This window comes from Mercenaria mercenaria, chromosome 10 (assembly GCF_021730395.1).
Source record: "Mercenaria mercenaria strain notata chromosome 10, MADL_Memer_1, whole genome shotgun sequence".
Lineage (NCBI taxonomy): Eukaryota > Metazoa > Mollusca > Bivalvia > Venerida > Veneridae > Mercenaria > Mercenaria mercenaria.
Window position 1 is genome coordinate 79872597 of NC_069370.1, and position 20755 is coordinate 79893351.

At 35.7% G+C, this 20755-nt stretch overlaps 1 protein-coding gene across 1 annotated transcript; it reads left to right on the top strand.

Moving 5' to 3' along the window:
* Window positions 1-6606: 6606 nt before the first annotated feature.
* Window positions 6607-7071, top strand: LOC128546467 (uncharacterized). Its single transcript, XM_053517016.1, has one exon. It carries the CDS (start codon window positions 6607-6609, stop codon window positions 7069-7071), a length of 465 nt encoding a protein of 154 aa, XP_053372991.1.
* Window positions 7072-20755: the final 13684 nt, after the last annotated feature.

A 20755-nucleotide genomic window follows, 5' to 3' on the forward strand; every position in this document is an offset into this window, starting at 1 on the left:
ATTGTAATGATGTTCATAATAAATGATAAATAAATGAATTTGATATTAACTTAGTATAGCTTATATAGAGTGTTTCAACATGCGAAAATATTACAAACGAAGTTTCATCCAAAGAGCAGGTGATTACTAGTATATGTTAACGGCTGAGGAGACCTACACATATAGCGATAAAAAAGTAATGAAAAGTGAAATAAAAAAAAAGATCAATGTGTTAAAAACAAACACATGTAACAAGGAAATTAAATATCGAGAGGAAGGCAGTTACATCAAACTTCAAGAATCATTTTTTCTTACCCTTTAGCCTCTGCCTTTACGACCAGTGCAGACCAAGATTAGCCTGCATATACACATCCGTGGCTGATCATGGTCTGCACTGTTTGTTATTCAGTCAGTTCATTTTAGGTGAACACCCCTTCGAATAATAAATGGTATTACTCAAATTGAATGATGGACCTGTCCATTTTAGAAATTTAGCAGGCTAAGGGTTAACATCGTTAGTGTCGTTATTCGCTTTAATCTGCGATATGATCAAAATTGCGAAGTGTATACATAAACGAGGAAATATTTTCGTGATATTACCTCTTACTTCCAGTTTCTCCACGCAGTTTGCATAGTTCTTTGTCTTTACTTTGTTTATAATTATATGACATTTCCTCTGCTGACGTAGACTCCTCGGGACATTGAGGAGAATATTACAAGCAGTGGATATGTGACAATAGACATCTTGCCGCCGGATGCTTTATATTATTTTCAAAACGGCGATTCGCTATGGAACGCTGCAGCAGTCTATTGTCAGGACATTTCATGTTATAATGTCATAGAGTGATGGAAACTTGTCAAAACAATGTCTTAATATGATAGAACGCTTTGTTTTTATGTGAAAGTGTGATGTTAAATTGTCGAAACAGTCCAATATTATGTTAAAAAGCTTTGTTATCAGGTAAAAGTGTGATTCTAATTTGCACCAATGATGTCTTATTTTGTTAACTAGCCATGCTATTATATCAATGTGTGACCTTATCTGCCAAATGTTCCATTATCACGTTAATAAGCTTTGTTACCTTGTAAAAGTATCGTATGATTTTGTCTGCACAGGGTGTTATTATGTTAAAAATCTATGTTATCTTGTTGAGGCACCGTGTGATTTTGTCTACTAAGCATGATTATTAAAACACTATGTTATCTTGATAAAGTGTCGTATAATCTTATCTACACGGCGTGTTTTTATATGGAAAATCTATGTTATCTTGTTGAGGCACCGTGTGATTTTGTCTACTAAGCATGATATTATGTTAAAACACTATGTTATCTTGATAAAGTGTCGTGTAATCTTGTCTACACGGCGTGTTTTTATATGGAAAATCTGTGTTATCTTGTTAAGGTACCGTATGAGTTTATCTATCGAGTGTGGTATTACGTTAAAAAGCCATGTTATCTTGTCAAATTGTAGTGTTAACTTGTCAAAACAGTGTCCAATATTTTCAAAATGCTAAATTATCATGTCAAAGTCAAATGATAATGTAGTAGGGTAAAGTATAAAGGTGCATTCATATTTCCTTGCTATTGAGCTAGCTTTTATAGCGACTAGGCAGATTGTCTGCCTTGTCTGATGTACGGTCCTGGGTTCAATTTCAGGTCAGAGCTGGAGTATTTTCTGCAACATTGGCGCCCAACGTAAATAACTCACAATTATATGAATGGACACCTTGAAACGTCCCACAGAGGTTCAAACTTTTGGAATTCGAGGACGAATTCTAATATTAAGGGGATGTATGTAGTAGGGTAGAGTATAGAGGCGGATTTATACATCCTTGCTAATGAGCTAGCTTTTATAGCGACGTGGTAGTGTCCGCCTTAGGTGTGAGAGATCACGGGTTCGATTCCCTGTCAGGGCTGAAGTATTGTCAGTAAGTTACAATAACTTGTCCAAATAGTGTCTTATAACGTTCACCAGGCTTGTTATCATGCCAAAGTGTGGTGTTATCTTGTCATAACAGTGTTCTATTATGTTAAAAAGCTATGTTGGAGGGTGGTGGTACATACTTGGCATTTCAATAAAATGCCCATTTTCACTCTACATCACTGATAATATGCTAGTGCCCGTTTGCCCTAACTCATAACCAATATATAAAATTTGTTTTATGGTTGCATAATAGCATTTATGACATTGTGACAACTATTTGTTTATAATTCGTTCATAAACCAATCAATATCTAGCTAGCCTCACGCGATCTTCATAATCCAATCGGTTCTAGGCATCGCCATTTTTCTCATAGATTTCTTAACGCTTACACACAATAGTTCGATGATGAACTACTTCCTCCCGATCCTCCAAATCGGTTTCAGAACACCCTGGCATGTGTTTCGTTCAAAGGTTTCAATAATGTAGGTTCATATGTATATGTTGTTCATATTTGGCATTTCAATAAAACGTCCATTTTCACTCTGCATGTACTTTGTGTTTTCACTGCCAACATACTAGTGCCCGCCTCTAAGTCATGCACCAGTGCATAAATATACAAATTATCTTACACCGAGGACATTATAACGCCCGAAATGTGATTTGCACAGAGAATGTAATAACATATCATCATGTTAAAATGCGCACAATTACGTTGCATGTCCAAATATTTTAAATTGTTGATCCATTTCTGTTGGACAATAAATTAAGATTTAAACTGTTAGCTGTAATAAACCGAAAAAATGGGAAAACTAAGAAATAAAACAGCCCAAACAATATTCAATATTTTGTTCAAATAAAGTGAGTAGTTATGCCTAAAAAAAATCCGGTAACATGCTCAAAAACTTAGGGTAGGTAGGTCGGAAATTTTTCTTTGTTTTTTTTTTATTAAGTGAGACTTTACGGAAATTATTTTGTGTCAAAAAAAATGAAAACAAATAAAGGGTTATGCGTTTAGAACATCGGTAAATTGATTTCTATCATTACTGACCATGTTTAAAGCTTAAAAACTGCAGTTTCGCAACTTTTTGTTAAAAAGTTGAAAAAATATTCTCCAAGGCCATAAAAATATTTAGGGTCGAGCCAAAAATTTAGGGTAGGTCGGGATACCGGAAACAAACCATTTTTTCACGCCTTTATATCACTACAATACCAGACAATTTTTATCCATTTCTTTCGATTCCATATGGATACCAGAAGCAAGCTGTGGTCAACTTTTGCCTTTGTTGCAATTTAATTTCCGGATTTGCACGATTATGTTTGACTAATGTGTACGTAAGCGTTGATAAATTAGGTCCAGTCTAATTTGTCATCGGTTTTCGTGGCTGTAAACAAGACGCACCTTAACCTAAGCAATGACAGCAAATATGGCTAGTTTACACTAATTTATTTTAGGTCGCTTGTGAAACATGTTTTACGGCTTATATAAGTTATTCTGGTGTTATTCATCGCAACAAGGATTTGAGAGAAGAGGGGTCATTTTCCTAATAATACTGCCTGCCAAGCAAATGAGCTGTTGGTACGGTTACATAACGCCTTTTGTATGACGCTGCAGGTAAGCGAACCCATGACTTTTAGCACTCAAACTTGACGCTCTACCACAGTTGACTACTGTTTCGAAGCTCTACGATTTTAACTAGATTTTTCCTAGATTTGAATCCCGTGATCAGCTTTTGTTTAGTCGCAAAGACTCTTGTGTTCCAATTGGTGTGTAGCAGATTTATAGCCAGTTGTTTTCTTTAGCATTTTTAAAAAAAAAAAACACAGTACAATACTAAAAAAAAAAAATCCCTCACCGGTCCGCGTCGTGGTGCCATCTTTGTTGTTAGGTATTGTTCAGTGCGATTCCCTTACTTGAAGTTTGTTTATTTTTGTGGTTAAGGCAGTGCTATACTTCTCTTCATGAGAATGTTTTACCATCACGTATTTACTATACGTATATCTAGAACATCCTCATATAAATAAGTAAAAAAGCTATAAGACGTTGGGTATGGAGAGCTGGAATAACAATCAAATGCGCTGTCGTAACAGCCATTTATTAAACATACACGTACATAATGTGCTTAATTATACCTTATATCGTGTGAACAAATTCTAACCATTCATACAAAATTGTGTATACTCATTAACATGTTATGTCTGCAATGCATTCCACTTCACAAGACATTTTTTTTCAGAAATACCAAATTACAGGACAAACAGGGCAAAAATAAAATATATTCCCATGTAATAGTCTGGAAGTATATATGATTTCACCGTTTACATAGCAATTGTTCACTGTTGGAAATGACAATCATACTGATGACAAGTCCCTCATATCTTTGTTAGTTTTGGTGTAAACCAATAACAATGGTACCACAATTGAGTGTGAAACTGGCGTTCTATTTACAGTATCTTTATGTTAATGAAATAAATTGCATATTAATGGATATTAATAAAACTATATCAAAATGACAAAATTGTTCGAGGAACATTTCTAAGTTTTAAATTAACTTCATTTGTACCAAACTATCAATTTCTATAATAGCTTTCAGTTACATGTACTCTGAAAGTAAATGCTTTACTGAACAGTCGATATGTTTAGCTTTTTTTGCTTCAAATGAAGACATATCAGGAAATAAGTTATTACTTAAACTAAATAAAATGATGATTACTTAAATGAGATATATTTTATGATGATATACAGTAAACACTTATCTGACGTAGGAATCAGTATGCAACACACTTAAATACATTTAGATAATCATGCTTTATTGTATCAATTGTATTGTAACACACTTTAAAATACGTTAACAATACAGGTTTATTTGTTTGTTTTGGGTTAAACGGCATGTAACGCCGGGCATTAAACCTAACCAGTGTTCCTGGATTCTGTACCAGTAAAACCCTGTTCACTGCAAGTAACTTCCCCACATGAATTATCAGAGGTGGAGGACGAATGATTTCAGACACAATGTTTTTATCAAATCGTCACAGAGAACATACGCCACGCCCGAGGATCGAACCCGCGATCCGTAGACCAACGCTCTCCCTACTGAGCTAAGCGGACAGGTGGTTCTATCTAAAAGACATGCTAAAAGAAATTGCGGTCAAACTTAACAACATATAGAGGATATTGTTTGTTTCGGTGTAAGATTAAAATATCTTTCACGTGTGAACACCAGATTCAATATTCTCACGAGGTCATTGCAAAGAATGAAAATGTAAGATATGGTCTAAGTGAAAGATAATCTATCTATCTATCTATCTATCTATCTCGCCATGTGCTTTTTTGAGTTTTACGTGTGTATGTGTGTGTGTGTCTGTGCGAGAGATTTAATAGAAGAAATGTACAGGAGGGTAAAGTAATACTATTGTATTAGTAAAGTGTTGAAAATCTAAAATGACAATGTTGTTTAAAAGAAGAGTAAACAGATAAAAGATATTAAAACAACATTTTTACATTAGAGCGTATGAGAACATTTGGTCACTCCCTCTCTGAATTGTTCTAGGGTAGGGACCTGCACAACCCCGGTTGGAAGAGAGTTCCATAGCTATACTATAGTAGCTTGGAAGAAAGTGAACTTATATTTCGATCTTCTCAGATCGTTCAGCACGACTTTTATGTCGTGTTATTAGTACTGTTTAGTTTCTCAACATGACCATTTCGGCCTGGGTGGTTCCAATACTCCCGCTTTCATAGCCTTGGGTATTGTATAATCACCCCTTGGATATGGTGCCTGCTTTTTAATTTTGTCTTTTGACAGTTCCTGTGATACGCAGGCTCCATAACCTCAGATCCCCTTCCTAAATTCCAGTTTCTTTAGTTCTGCCCATTGATTTCTCGTTTGGGACAAACCCTTTACTTTATCTGGGGACCAAACGCCGCTCTTCATGAAATTACACGCCTCAACACGTGTATCATTGAAGGTTCCATGTTCACCGCCGTTTGAATACATCTGCGGATGTCTCTAAATTGCTTTTTGTACTTTTAGCAAGTGTAAATGTTGAGTTCTGCTCAACCCGGGGCTAGAGGGCGTGGACGGTAGCATGCATTTCCACTACCGTCCATGAACAGGCTCAATCAAACCGAGCCTGCAATATTTTCGTTTTTGTCGTGTTGAGCGACCTGTGAAGTTTCCACTTTTCTCTATTGTAATAATTATAGGGTGTAAGAATCTGCTTGTAAGATACGGGATGCATGTGTCTAGTGAAGCGGGCAGGAGGTATTACGTGAAGGGACCAGTTCATTTACAATTTTATAAAACATAAGTAGCCTGACATCAGATCTTCTGTCTTCAATCGAACGCCGTCCCAGTTTTTTTTACCATTTAGGAGACACTGCTGTATGTGGAGTAATCATTGGAAACCCATCGCGCAGCCCTGAATCATTTCAATTTTATGAATGTTTTGTTTAGTATATGGCTTTCAAACAGAGCTAGAGTATTCAAGTTGAGATCTGACTAGAGTTTTGTAAGCAAACTCTTTAACGTTTGGGTTTTTAGTAGGGATGTTCCTTTTGACCTGTTTGTTCCAGTTAAGGTGTGAGAACGTTAATGAGGTTCATAAGGATAGTAGATGTAGTTTATGTAAATGTTTATCATGACATATCCAGAAAATTATATACCTGGTTGACAGTTTCGGTCGATTTCACCGGCCTTCCTCAGATGGAATTTCTTGAACAACAGGCTATAGCGACTGCACCCCTAGACTGTCGGCCAAAACTATGGAAAAGGTATGTGGATGATGTACTGGAAATCATCAGAAAGGGACAGGTTCAAAACCTTACTGAACATTTGAACAAAGTGGATACTACCGGCAGCATTCAATTCACTCATGAGGCAGAGGAAGATGGTAAGATTCCCTTTCTAGACACACTTATTGTAAGACAACCGGACGGATCGGTAAAGTTACTTGTGTATAGGAAGAAGGCTCACACTGACCGATATCTTCAGTTTGATTCTCACCATCCTTTACAACACAAATATAGTGTGATAAGAACTCTGCTGGAAAGATGTAACAGTGGTCACTCGAGTGGAGGACAAAATCAGAGAAAAAGAACATATAACATCAGCTTTAGTGAAATGTGGGTACCTGAAATGGGCCATAGAAAAGGTGGAGAAAGATATTAAAAATAAACTGGAAAAAGAAGGGAAAGGGGTAAAAAGGACTCGGAGGAAAAGAGCAGATGGATGGTAGTTCTGCCCTATGTACAAACAGTGTCAGAGACAGTGAGTAGAATATATAGGAAATATGGCATATCAACAGCCATGCGCAAGCACCAAACTCTTAGAAATTTATTAGTGCATCCCAAGGACAAAGTCACCCCAGAAAAAATCTGTGGATGTGTATACAGCATCAGTTGCAAGAATTGTGAAAGTGTATATGTTGGAGAGACTGGTAGAAAGTTTGGAACAAGATTATCAGAGCACAAGAAAGACTCTTTAAACGTACCAGCTATTTACACTAGATCAGAAAGAAAGAACTCAGAGAACACTTTTATTAAGAGTGCAATAACTGATCACACATCAAGAACCAACCATGTAATTAACTGGGAGTGGGCGAAAGTAATTGATAGGGAGGACAACCAGAGAGTTAGGCAAGTGAAGGAAGTCATCTTGAGCGCGAGCAGCAAACCAGTGATGAACAGGGACCAGGGGGCCTACTCCCTCATCACCATTTACGGACAATTAGTTCACTCTGAACTGTTCAGCAGTAAACCAGTCCGTAACCGGAAGTCGTCACAGTTCTGAGGAAGGTCGGTGAAATCGACCAAAACTGTCAACCAGGTATATAATTTTCTGGATATGTCATGATAAACGTTTACATAAAAAAAAGATCTGAGAAGATAGTGACTCCAAGATATTTTGCATCACTTACTGTTTTAAGAATTTTTATTGACCATGGAGAGAGTTTTTGGGCTTATATGGGTTTTTTGACCTAGTGTTATGTATCACTGTACAGTTTGAGAGGTTAAACTCCATGTCCTATTTGCTCTCCCAGACATGTAACCTGTCAAGGTCTTGTTGAAGACTACTTTCATGGGAAGAGGTTTTGACGGTGATGTAAACAGGAGTTTCGTCAGCAAATAACCAGACCTGTGAAACCAGGTCATTTATGTATAGTAGAAAGAGAAGAGGGCCTAGAACTGAACCTTGGGGTACTCCGGATGTTACTTGGACTTCATCTGATGTTTCCTCATCAACTCAGATTAACTGGCGCCGACCTATCTGGAAAGATTTGATCCACTGCAAAGTGTTGCCACCCTAGACGCCATGTAGATGAAGTTTAACAAATAAATTCGATGAATTGGTATCCCCCGCCGAAAGGGTTTGTGGTGAGGAATGGCAAAAAAATATATCCGGCAAAAAGTTAAGGATGTTAATAAGAAGCAAATAATTTCATTAGTCAAAATCAATTTAACAGAAAACAAAAGTTTAATAAAAGAGTACATAATAAATGTATGATACTTTGATCCTGACTAAAGAATTTATTTTGAATGGGATATGTTTACTGTAGTAAGCTTAGCTTTTAAAATTAAATGCAGCTAATTGAAATGTGAGCTTGAAGTTTAACTGGAACGAAATATTGTCTTTGAGTGGTTTGGCACCAGGTAACTGTTTAACATGTACATTTGAACTTAAAAGAACAGATGTTCTTAAAAGAACACAGGTAAGATATCTTGAACATGGCTGAGGATAAGGTTTGTGCAGTCACAACTTAATATATTTATTTTTTTAGGGGGTGGGGGTGCGGGGGAACGGGAGAGGAAACAAAATTTCACATGTTGATTATAAATATTGATGGAAAATTAAAAACAAAAAAAGGGTAAAAGGGTGAAGTTTGGGGAGGGGGGGGGGGGGAGCAGAGGAAGCAGGATCGGTGGTGGGCATGACTTGGTGGAGGAGTGAGGTGGGGGAATGGTACAACTTGCATGTTGATAAATAATCATGGAAGGTTTGAAAAAAAATCTAAACTAGAAATGAAAAAAAATAAAAAAAATTTGGAGGGGGGGGGGGGGGGGGGGGGGGGGGGGGGGGGGGGGGGGGGGTGCGACCAAGGCAAGTTGGTGAGCAGGTGTGGGTGCGCAACTTCACATGTTTATAATAAATGTTCACAGAAAAGAATGAAAGAAATTTAATGAAATTCTGCCAAATGGTAAATTTGTTATGTACAAATATGTGGATTTTTAGAAAATTAAAGGGCAATAACTCTAAAGTTACATAAAGTTACAAAAGAAACCCGTTCGAAATTGTGTGTGCACAACCACATTATAGTGCTCTGAATTCTGTTAAAGTTTCATAGTTCAAGGTCAAATATATCAAAAATTATGATGCAGAAATTGCCATATTTATAATACCCTATATAGTTAACACTAGAAATTTCTAAGGGCCATAACTCTGGTGTTACTTGGGCAATCTGACTGAAACTTGACGGGCCCCATAACCTCATAGTGATGAACTTGTATATGAAGTTTGTTTAAACAAATTTAAATAAGGATTTTTTTTGATTTTTTTTTTTTTGGGGGGGGGGGGGGGCGGGAAGGTGGGGGGGATGTAATCAAGGTAAGGGGGGGACCAGGTGTGGGTACACAACTTCACATGTTTACAATAAATTTTCATGGAAAAGAATGAAAGAAATTTAATGAAATTCTACCAAATGGTAAGTTTGTTATGTACAAATATGTGGATTTTTATACAATTGAAGGGCAATAACTCTTAATTTACATATAAATCCGAACGAAATTGTGTGTACACAACCACATTATGGTGATCTAAATTCTGTTTAAGTTTCATAGTTCTAGGTCAAATATATCAAAAATTATGATGCAGAAATTGCCATATTTATAATACCCTATATAGTTAACACTAGAAATTTCTAAGGGCCATAACTCTGGTGTTACTTGGGCAATCTGACTGAAACTTGACGGGCCGCAAGAACTCATAGTGATGAACATGTATATGAAGTTTTGAATAAATATTCTCAACCATTTCCTAGATATGGCTCCGGACGGACGGAAAGACGGACGGAAAGACGGACGGAAGGACGGACTTTCTAACGAAACTGTCTTTATGTGACACCCCATTGTTCTCTCTATTGTTCTAACAGTCACATAAAAAGAAAAATAGTCACATAAACAGAACGGAATGAATGACATCAAAGAGAAAGTACCGTTATGCAGTCACTTAACCATCATTTCGCGGGCACGGACGGACGGACGAACACCGCCAAAACTATATCCCTCCGACTTTCGTCGGGGGATAAAAAGAAGCTTAAGGTGGTTGACCTTATCGAAAGCTTTCGAGAAGTCCAACAGTACTAAGTCTGTTTGTGGATCTTGGATTAAGTTTCTTGATAGGTCTTCAACTAGTTCTAGGAGCTGTCTTTCGCATGACCTTTTCCCCTAAAACCGTGCTGTAAGTCATAAAAGATATTGTTGGCCTAGAAATGCTTTGTAATATTGAATGCAACGATGTGCTCTAATAGTTTACAAAGAACACATGTCAAAGAAATTGGCCGATAGTTGGCAGGGTTACCTAAATTATCCCCCTTTTTAAAAAGAAGAGTGACGTTTGCTTGGGACCAGTCAGCTGGCATGGCACTAGTGTCAAGGGATTTTTTTAATATCTTGGTAACTATTGGAGCGATTTGGACACATAAACTTTTAAGAACAATTAGTTTTAAATCATCAGGACCACTAGCTTTGTCAGTTTTTAGGGTTGACAGTAATGTTTGGACACCTTTAACATCAACAGTGACTCTTAGCATTATCAAATATTTACACCTTAAGCTTTGAGGTAAGATATTGCTAAGGAGAGTGTGTACTTTCATTTTACACAGTTCATCTAATTTTAGGGGTGACATTGGTGTAAATAATGATTGAAACTGGTGATTTAATACATCTGCTTTATTCTTACTATCCGTGAAGAGTTCACTATTCTCCAACAATGGGAAAATACCCTGTGAATCCTGTTTTGCACTTTTTGCAAGGGAGAATAATTTCTTACGTGAAAAGTTTTTACCTGTTTGAGGGTTACCTAAATCAATTTGATCATTTTGGGATTCCAGAATAATATGTTCTATATAATCACTATATGCCTGTTTGATGTTTCTTTGGACTTGATTTCTAAAGTTGTTATGATGTTGCTTGACCTTTAGACTGGCATTCTTTTTAAGCTTCGGCGATATATGACCTTTTTGTGTCGATTCGCCGTAAAACCCAACTCATTCATTCTTTTTAAGCTTTTGATATGTCTTGTTTCTTTTCCTCATTTGATGTTTTATGTAATCCAGGGGTTGGTTTTGAGCCCATTCTTTTAGTTAGGATGAATAGTTTCATTCCTTCATGAAGTACTTCCTTGAATTCTGACCATAATTCCTCTACTGACTTTGTGTAATAACCTGGAATAAGGATGGGGACTTGGAACTGCTGAAACTTGAGTCAATCTGCTTTTCTGTATAAGGGAACTAATCGGGTTTTTTGTTTGTTTAATATAGGTTTCACATCCGATAATAGGTGTATGATTTCATGATTAGAGATGCAATATTTGGTGTTAATGCTCCTAACCAAAGAAGGATTTGATGTAAGGAATAAATCCAAGGTGTTATTTAATTTTGTTAGTAAGCTTACCATTTGTTGTAGAGAAACATCATTAATTATGGCAATGAATTCTGTATAACGTTTGTGGTGTGAGCATCCTGCGTTTAGAGTTGGAGTACCCACGGTGTCCTATGATATTTTAGGAAAATTGAAATCACCAGAGAACCAAATTTTACCTTTTAATTTTGCTAACCATTTCTAATGGCCTACGAAGTTCATTTAAGCTATCTTCATCATGTTCATGGAGTCTGTAGTAAGTAGCAAGACAGACGAGTTGGGAACCAAACAATTCTAATTTCAGCTAAAGTATTTCGCAATTTCTATTTAAACTTTTCATTTCTGAGACAACAATAGAGTTTTTGACAAGGATGAAAACGCCCCGCCTGTTTTAACTGAGTTCCTATCGTGTATGTATTGGGTATAACAAAAGGCTTGGGGAATATTCCACTGTCTTTTTATTAAGCGTTAGCCAAAACTCTGTGCCAACAACAATATCAGGATTCTCTGTTTGAAGAAGGGCCTGAAATTCAAGTATTTTATTTACAACGGATCTTACATGTAAAACAAATTATTTTTCTTTTTATTTCATGTTTTAACTAAATGTACCCATTTTATAATTTCTTACGAGTGAAAAATATATCTAGTATGTTTCACTGTGAATACCAGAAATATTTCACTCTAATGTGAACTCGATATGGCATCACTGGACAAAATATAATCAACTGATTTAAACAATGAGGAGTTAATGTTAAGACATTTTTTCGTCTGCCAAAAAATCGTCTGAAACGCATATTAAAGATTCTATGTTTCTGTGTCATTTTAAATTGGTGCGACTGTTAGATCAAATATCAATAACACACACACAAACACACATAAACACGCACGCACGCACGCACGCACGCACGCACACACTACTATTAATATGTTCCGTCATATGACCATAGAGCTTGCAGTCCCTCGTGAAAGTAAAGAAGCAAAGACCGTGACCCAGAGACCAAAAAATATTAAATTAACAAAATATTTAAATAATCAGACACTTAAAAAAGATCATTGTAATGAAACTAAAAATAGACGTATGTGCTACATCTTTAAATTTATCAAGAAATGAAACATTGACAGGAAGGAAACATCATTGTGTACACTACTTAACAATTCAACAGTGTTGTCATATAAGTTTATAACTACTTGAAGTTGTGATAAACTTTTCATTTTATTTTCATTTTCTGTATGAATTTAGCAATGAAAAATTTTCGGAATATTATTTCTTACTTCCACTTTTTCTACGGACTTTGCTTAATTTATGGATTTGAATTATATAATCATTCCGCTGCTCAGTTAAACTGTGTGAATTATGGCGGTTTGCTATCTAATAAGAACATTACAAAAACTGGATACTTGACAATAGATTCCGTGCCACCGGATGCTTTACACCTTCAAGACGGCGATTCGGCATGGATATCTGGTTATGCAGAATACACAGACTTTATAAATTGGCAAGGATGTTACAGGGAAGGAGGTTTTAGTGTAATAAAAAACATTTTGCCGAATAATAGTATAACGGATTGTCTGAAATACTGTAAACTGGTCGCAAATAAAAAAGTAATAATAATAGATTACATAGGGATTGCAAATAATTCCTGTTACTGTTTTACGACTAGAGATTTATCTGAGAATCGGATTAAACCTATCAATGTCACAGAATGCATTCACCAGGAGCCGTATAATATCAAATTTAATTTTACAGGAAGTACAGGTTTTCCAATAAGCATTTACCAGACTTTCAATCAGACACTGAACTCCTCCCAAAACTTACGCCAGTGTCTTTTTGTAAATCACGTAGCTGACACTGTATTGTATGGGGCGTCATCTTGTTATGCAAACACCGAGGGAGTCACCAGTTACATTTGCATAAATGGTGCTACCGGTCGATTGAATAATACGTGTGAGAACTTCTCTCCAACGAATTCTGAGTCTCCAGCATTTTGTCTTGAACATGAAAGTATGAACTGGATAAGTGCAAACAAACGGTGCAATGAACTTTCAGGAAAACTGACAGACATTTCACAATTTTCAAGAATTCAAACTGGAACGTCTTTAAACGACAAATACTGGACTGGATTATTTAGAACTTTCGAAGTGAAAATGAATGAAAGTACAGTATGTTTAGCTGTAACAAAGTTAGATAATAAACTTGTATTAGATCCGGATGATTGTTCTGAAAAGAAGAAACATATTTGTGTTTTATTATCAGTAAGTTCTGCGAGTCCATCTTCAACCAGAGAGCTCCCAGTAACTGCAACGTCGACGGATAAAAACAACACAACAAATGAAGTATTATATATCGCCGTGGCAGTAGGGCTTGTCGCAGTTGCGGCAGTCATCGCATGCCTTGCAGTAAGACGAATAAAGAAAAAGCCAGAACACCAAATATTACGGGAGAACACATCAGCGTCTTTCAATAACGATGGCGATATACCAGCAGATGTCAATACTGCAGGTGATGAATATGCTGAACCCATATTGCGGGAAAGCACGCAGAAAATCAAACCGAAAAAGCCACTGAGGCAGACACTACGGAAACAAAACTGTAATACCCCTTATGAAAACTTCAAATTAAAATCTGAGGCGTCTGGCAATTCTGAAAATTCTCTTAGAAAAGTAAGCGAGGATTATGACAAGGTTGATCTTAAATGTGGAAAATTGAAGCTTTTAGAAAATCATGAGCAGGATGAAAATCACATATATGATCATACAACAGTGGAAGAAGACAGTGAAAATTATGACACTATTAAATCCACGAAGTCTCGCCAGTTTGACAGTGTTACATATAGCACTCTTCAGAGAAAATGCGGTAACGCTTCCGAAAAGAATAAAACATTCCCTGACATAGAAAAAAAGGAAAATGACAAACAATTCTGTGATGAAGCACACGATAATAACGCCTATGATGCCATGGGCGAAATTAGGACAACAGAAATGGAAAACGTTCTGCCCACTGAGGTTGAAGCTGCACCCATGATTGATTAAGCAAACTAGCTCGGTCATGTCTACCAGTAGACAAGAAAATTACTTTGTTAAGGTAGCTATGCACTTTCGGATCGAACTTTTTTCTACAATGTAGAATTTGATTAAACTCTAATTTTTGAAAACTTCGGAATTTACTTCAGTACATAAAAAGATAGGGTCGTATACTTGATTTTTTGCTAGCCTGATTTACAAACTTTGGACCTCACGCATTTTTTAATAATGGGAGTCTATGGGAAAATCGCAACTTTCATAACATTTTCGCGAATAGAAATACATTATTTATTAAACATGGCTAAAGTACGTGTATTTTTTCACCAAATTGATACAATGTATCAATATAACATATCAATATTACATTGTGAAGTATCATTTTACGCTTTTACTGTTTATATCTATGCAGATAATGAGGAAGTTAAAACAACATGTGCTAAACGTCTACATGTCAATGCTTCACGGGCTGATTTTTATCGGTATCATTGACTTCCTTTAATCTATTCTATATAAAATTGACCTATTTCCAATGACCGCAGCACACATCAGGACCCATTTTAAATGTCTGTAACTTAAATTTTCTTGAAGAATATTGTCCGTGCTAAATAAAAATCAAAAGAAAAGTGGGGGTCATGTTTGATGCAAGAAAAAAGATTTTCATTCCAACACACAAACTGCAAAATCAGCTAAAATATGAGACCCAAAATTATAGTGGTGGTGAATGATTTAAGTTTTCATGAACAATTCTGTCATGTTGTTATTTCATTATGAAAATGGTACCTACATGTCAAGAATAGATCTGTCATGTGATTTTTGCAAACCAGTTGCAAAGAAAATAAGGAAAATAGCTCTACAGAACAAAAAAAATACTGAGGACTATTTGTACCCGCCATTATGCGACTACCATTTTTTTCGCGCCATTTTTCTATTTACTGTCTGTATGCCTAAAACATTATTTTGACAAACACAGCACGTTTGCTCTTAATGCATCGTTGTTATGGTATCTAATATTGTTTTTGTTACATGTAATATAGGTGTGATTTTGTATATTTTCAATAACTTACACATACTGTCATACATTTGGATGTCTACCGAATAAAACGTATTGGGCAAACCGGCAAGTTAACAACTCCCTACTCCGGTAATTTAAAAACTGATCACAATAACTAACCCGCCAGTTATTTGCTACCAATTATGATTAATAGCACTTAATAAAAATTATGTCTCGTTGTAAATGTCATGCAAGAGTCATTGTAAATGTTCCTTCCAAGTTAAAATTTCACGACAAGGGCATGCTTGTTTCGTGTGAGTTACGCATGTCACGTTTTTAGCGTGAATAATGCACATATTACAATATAGGATGGATGATTAGTATGTCTCATAGTAGTTTATTCATAGAATAACTGTTGGACTATGGTACAATGCTATTGTTTATAGATATGTTTAAGCCTGGACTTAAACAATACCTAGCAGAGAAAAAATGTTAAAAACAGAAAATAATAGCTTATTTTAAGCACATTGGTGGTAATAATTGAGCTACACCATGAGAAAACATAGTGCATTTGCGACCAGCATGGATCCAGACCAGCCAGCGCATCCGCGCACTCTAATCAGGATCCACGCTGTTTGCTTTCAAAGCCTATTGCAATTAGAGAAACTGTTAGAGAACAGCATGTATCCTGACCAGACTGCGCGGATGCGCAGGCTGGTCTGGATTCATGCTGGCCGCAAATGCACTAAGTTAGTTTTCTCATGGTGCGGCTCATATTTTCCTTATGATATACTGGAAAAATATTTTCTGTCAGTTTAGTAACTAAATAAAGTGTTGAAATGTTTACTCGAGTACGTATTTCCTATTTAGTACATATACTTGGTCACAGTGTTTATTGCTCTACTTCAGTTTACATTTTGTACTTTTATGCAATCATATTTACAACTCAACTGAATACAATTATTAGGCGTTTCGGTGAAAGTCAATGTTCATCCAGGAAGAATTTTAATAATAAAACTCGTATGTGTATGTATAGTCAAGGGGCAGTACTATAAATACCAGTCTGCCGGAATGTTCATCTACGCACTTCGATTTGATTCAAACACCCCGCCCTCGGTTTTGAATTGAAATCAGGAAACGAAAGATTCTGAATTTTAATTGAAAATTAAAAGGAAATGAATTATAAAACGTTTCCTGTATATCAATCCATTTAACACGGACTGTAATATATTGATTGTAAGTAATACACTTAATTGTAAGTAATGTCCTCAGTTGTAAGTAATGTCCTTAGTTGCAAATAATGTCCTTAGTTGTAAGCAATGTTCTTAATTGTAAGTAATGTCCTTAGTTGTAAGTAATGTCCTTAGTTGCAAGTAATGTACTTAATTGCAAGTAATGTCCTTAGTTGTAAGTAATGTACTTAGTAAGTAATGTCCTTAGTTGTAAGTAATGTACTTAGTAAGTAATGTCCTTAGTTGTAAGTAATGTACTTAATTGTAAGTAATGAACTTAGTTGTAAGTAATGTCCTTAATTGTAAGTAATGTCCTTAGTTGTAAGTAATGTCTTTAGTTGTAAGTAATGTTCGTAATTGTAAGTAATGCCCTTACTTGTAAGTCATGTACTTAGTTGTAAGTATCGTACTTAGTTGTTAGTAATGTCCTTAGTTGTAAGTAATGTACTTAGTTGTAAGTAATGTACTTAGTAATGCCCTTAGTTGTAGGTAATGTACTTAGTAAGTAACGTACTTAGTTGTAAGTTATGTACTTAGTAAGTAATGCACTTAGTTGTAAGTAATGTACTTAGTAAGTTATGTACTTAGTAAGTAATATCCTTAGTTGTAAGTAATGTACTTAGTTGTAAGTAATGCACTTAACTGTAAGTAATGTACTTAACTGTAAATAATGCACTTAGTTGTAAGTAATGTACTTAGTTGTACGTAATGCACTTTTTGTATGTAATTAACTTAATATATAAAGTAATGTACTTATAGTTGTAAGTAATGTACTTAGTTGTATGTTATGCAGGTTTTGTATTTAATTTACTTAATTGTAAGTAATGTACTTTATTGTAAATAATGTACTTCTATGAATATGGAAATTAATACTTTTTCATGATTGATAGCAACATATGCACCGTTAATATAATTGCACCGGGTTTCCTTCGTGCCTTTTAACCAACCCGAAGTCCGATGTTACAATATCATTGTCTTAATTGCATTTATGGAATACATTTTTTCTCCTATTGATAGTAAATACAACGATGAATACCACAATGAATAGAATTCAGAAACAGATTTTTTCTTACCCACATAAAACATTTAAATAACAAGAGGGCCAAGATGGCCCTAGGTCGCTCACCTAAGAAACACTCCATAACAGTGTAAAACACGTTTGACCTAGTGATTTCATGGAAACAAATATTCTGACCAATTTTCATTAAGATTGGACCAAAAAATTGGTCTCTTGCGATAAAACAAGCATTTTCTTAGATATGACCTAGTTTTTGACCCTAGATGACCCATGTTCAAACTCGACCTAGATTTTATCAAGGCAATCATTCTGACCAAAATTCATGAAGATCAACTGAAAAATACAGCCTCTATCACATACAGAAGTTTTTTTCTTGATTTGACCAAGTGACCTAGTTTTTGACCTCAGATGACCCATATTCAAATTCGACCTAGATTTCATTAAGGCAATCAACCTGAACCAAATTTCATAAAAATCAATTGAAAAAAAACAGTCTCTATCGCATACACAAGATTTTCTTTAATTTGACCTAGTGACCTAGTTTTTGACCTCAGATAACCCATATCAAAATCGACCTAGATTTCATCAAGGCAATCACTCTGACCAAATTTCATGAAGATCAATTGAAAAATACATCCTCTATTGCATACACAATGTTTTTCTTCGATTTGACCTAGTGACCTAGTTTTTGACCCCAGATGACCCATTTTTGAACTCGGCCTAGATTTTATCAAGGTAATCATTCTGGCTAAATTTCATGAAGATCAGTTGAAAAATACAGCCTCTATTGCATACACAAGGTTTTTCTTTGATTTGACCTAGTGACCTAGTTTTTGACCCCAGATGACCCATTTTCGAACTTGGTCTAAATTTCATCAAGGTAATCATTCTGACCAAAATTCATGAAGATCAATTGAAAAATACAGCCTCTATTGCATACACAAGTTTTTACGTGATATGACCTAGTGACCTAGTTTTGATCCCAGATGACCCATTTCGATCTCGGCCTAGATTTCATCAAGGTAATCATTCTGACCAAAAATTCATAAAGATCAATTGAAAAATACCGCCTCTATTGCATACACAAGGTTTTTCTTTGATTTGACCTAGTGACCTAGTTTTTGACCCGAGATGACCAATTTTCAGACTCGGCCTAGATTTCATCAAGGAAATCATTCTGACCAAAATTCATGAAGATCAATTGAAAAATACAGCCTCTATCGCATACACAAGGTTTTTCTTTGATTTGACCTAGTGACCTAGTTTTTGACCTCAGATAACCCATATTCAAAATCGACCTAGATTTCATCAAGGCAATCACTCTGACCAAATTTCATGAAGATCAATTGAAAAATACATCCTCTATTGCATACACAATGTTTTTCTTCGATTTGACCTAGTGACCTAGTTTTTGACCCCAGATGACCCATTTTTGAACTCGGCCTAGATTTTATCAAGGTAATCATTCTGGCTAAACTTCATGAAGATCAGTTGAAAAATACAGCCTCTATTGCATACACAAGGTTTTTCTTTGATTTGACCTAGTGACCTAGTTTTTGACCCCAGATGACCAATTTTCGAACTTGGTCTAAATTTCATCAAGGTAATCATTCTGACCAAAATTCATGAAGATCAATTGAAAAATACAGCCTCTATTGCATACACAAGGTTTTTACGTGATATGACCTAGTGACCTAGTTTTTGACCCCAGATGACCCATTTTCGAACTCGGCCTAGATTTCATCAAGGTAATCATTCTGACCAAAATTCATAAAGATCAATTGAAAAATACCGCCTCTATCGCATACACAAGGTTTTTCTTTGATTTGACCTAGTGACCTAGTTTTTGACCCGAGATGACCCATTTTCAAACTCGGCCTAGATTTCATCAAGGAAATCATTCTGACCAAAATTCATGAAGATCAATTGAAAAATACAGCCTCTATCGCATACACAAGGTTTTTCTTTGATTTGACCTAGTGACCTAGTTTTTGACCCGAGATGACCCATTTTCGAACTCGGCCTAGATTTCATCAAGGCAATCATTCTGACCAAAATTCATGAAGATCAATTGAAAAATACAGCCTCTATCGCATACACAAGCTAAATGTTGACAGACGACAGACGACAGACGCCGGACATCGAGCGATCAGAAAAACTCACCTGAGCATTGCTCAGGTGAGCTAAAAACAGTCTCCGGTTTCAGTTTATAAATTCGGAATTTTCAATTTTAGACTAATTATCTAATCCGAAGAATACGTTGGATATAATAAAGCAATAACTGGTCATTTATGCTTTAAAGTTTAAAAATAAAATTCGGGGCTTCCATGGATTTCTTTTCTCAAGCCGGATGTTGTTCAATTTCCGGAAGAAGTTGGTATTTTTTTTTTCATCCGCTTTGTTAATCACAGGAGGAATTCCCGGTGTTTTTGTAAGGTCCTTCTTTTTATTATTATTCAACCATAAAAGCCGAATTTTAAAAATCTCCCTTACACATCGTGGGACCCCTTCCCCCACTCCAACTCTTTCACGCACGCACCGCGCACACGAGTTGATCAAATTTCAAAGCATTATTTTCAGTTTCTGTTCAGCCTTTATTTTTATTTTTGGCTCTATGTATAATAACGCGGCTGAAAAAAATGTATTGTATTGATAAAGTCTCAGAAGAAGAAGAAAAGACTTTATTTCACGAAGCAACACATTTGAGTATGTCAATCTTTCATGCTGACTTGCAAACTCCACGAGAGCCGAAAACAAAGTCCCAGATGTAGCTATATTGTTGTAATGACACTTTTATTATATATTTCCATCATTTTGTTTGTTGTTTTGTTATTTAACGAAATCTTAAATATTTGTCCATGCAAAAACAGAAATGAGTGAAGTTATTTTTGCGACATTTATAGAACTGCACAAGGTCATGACAGTGAAAGTAGTCCGGCATGCAATATACAAAAGG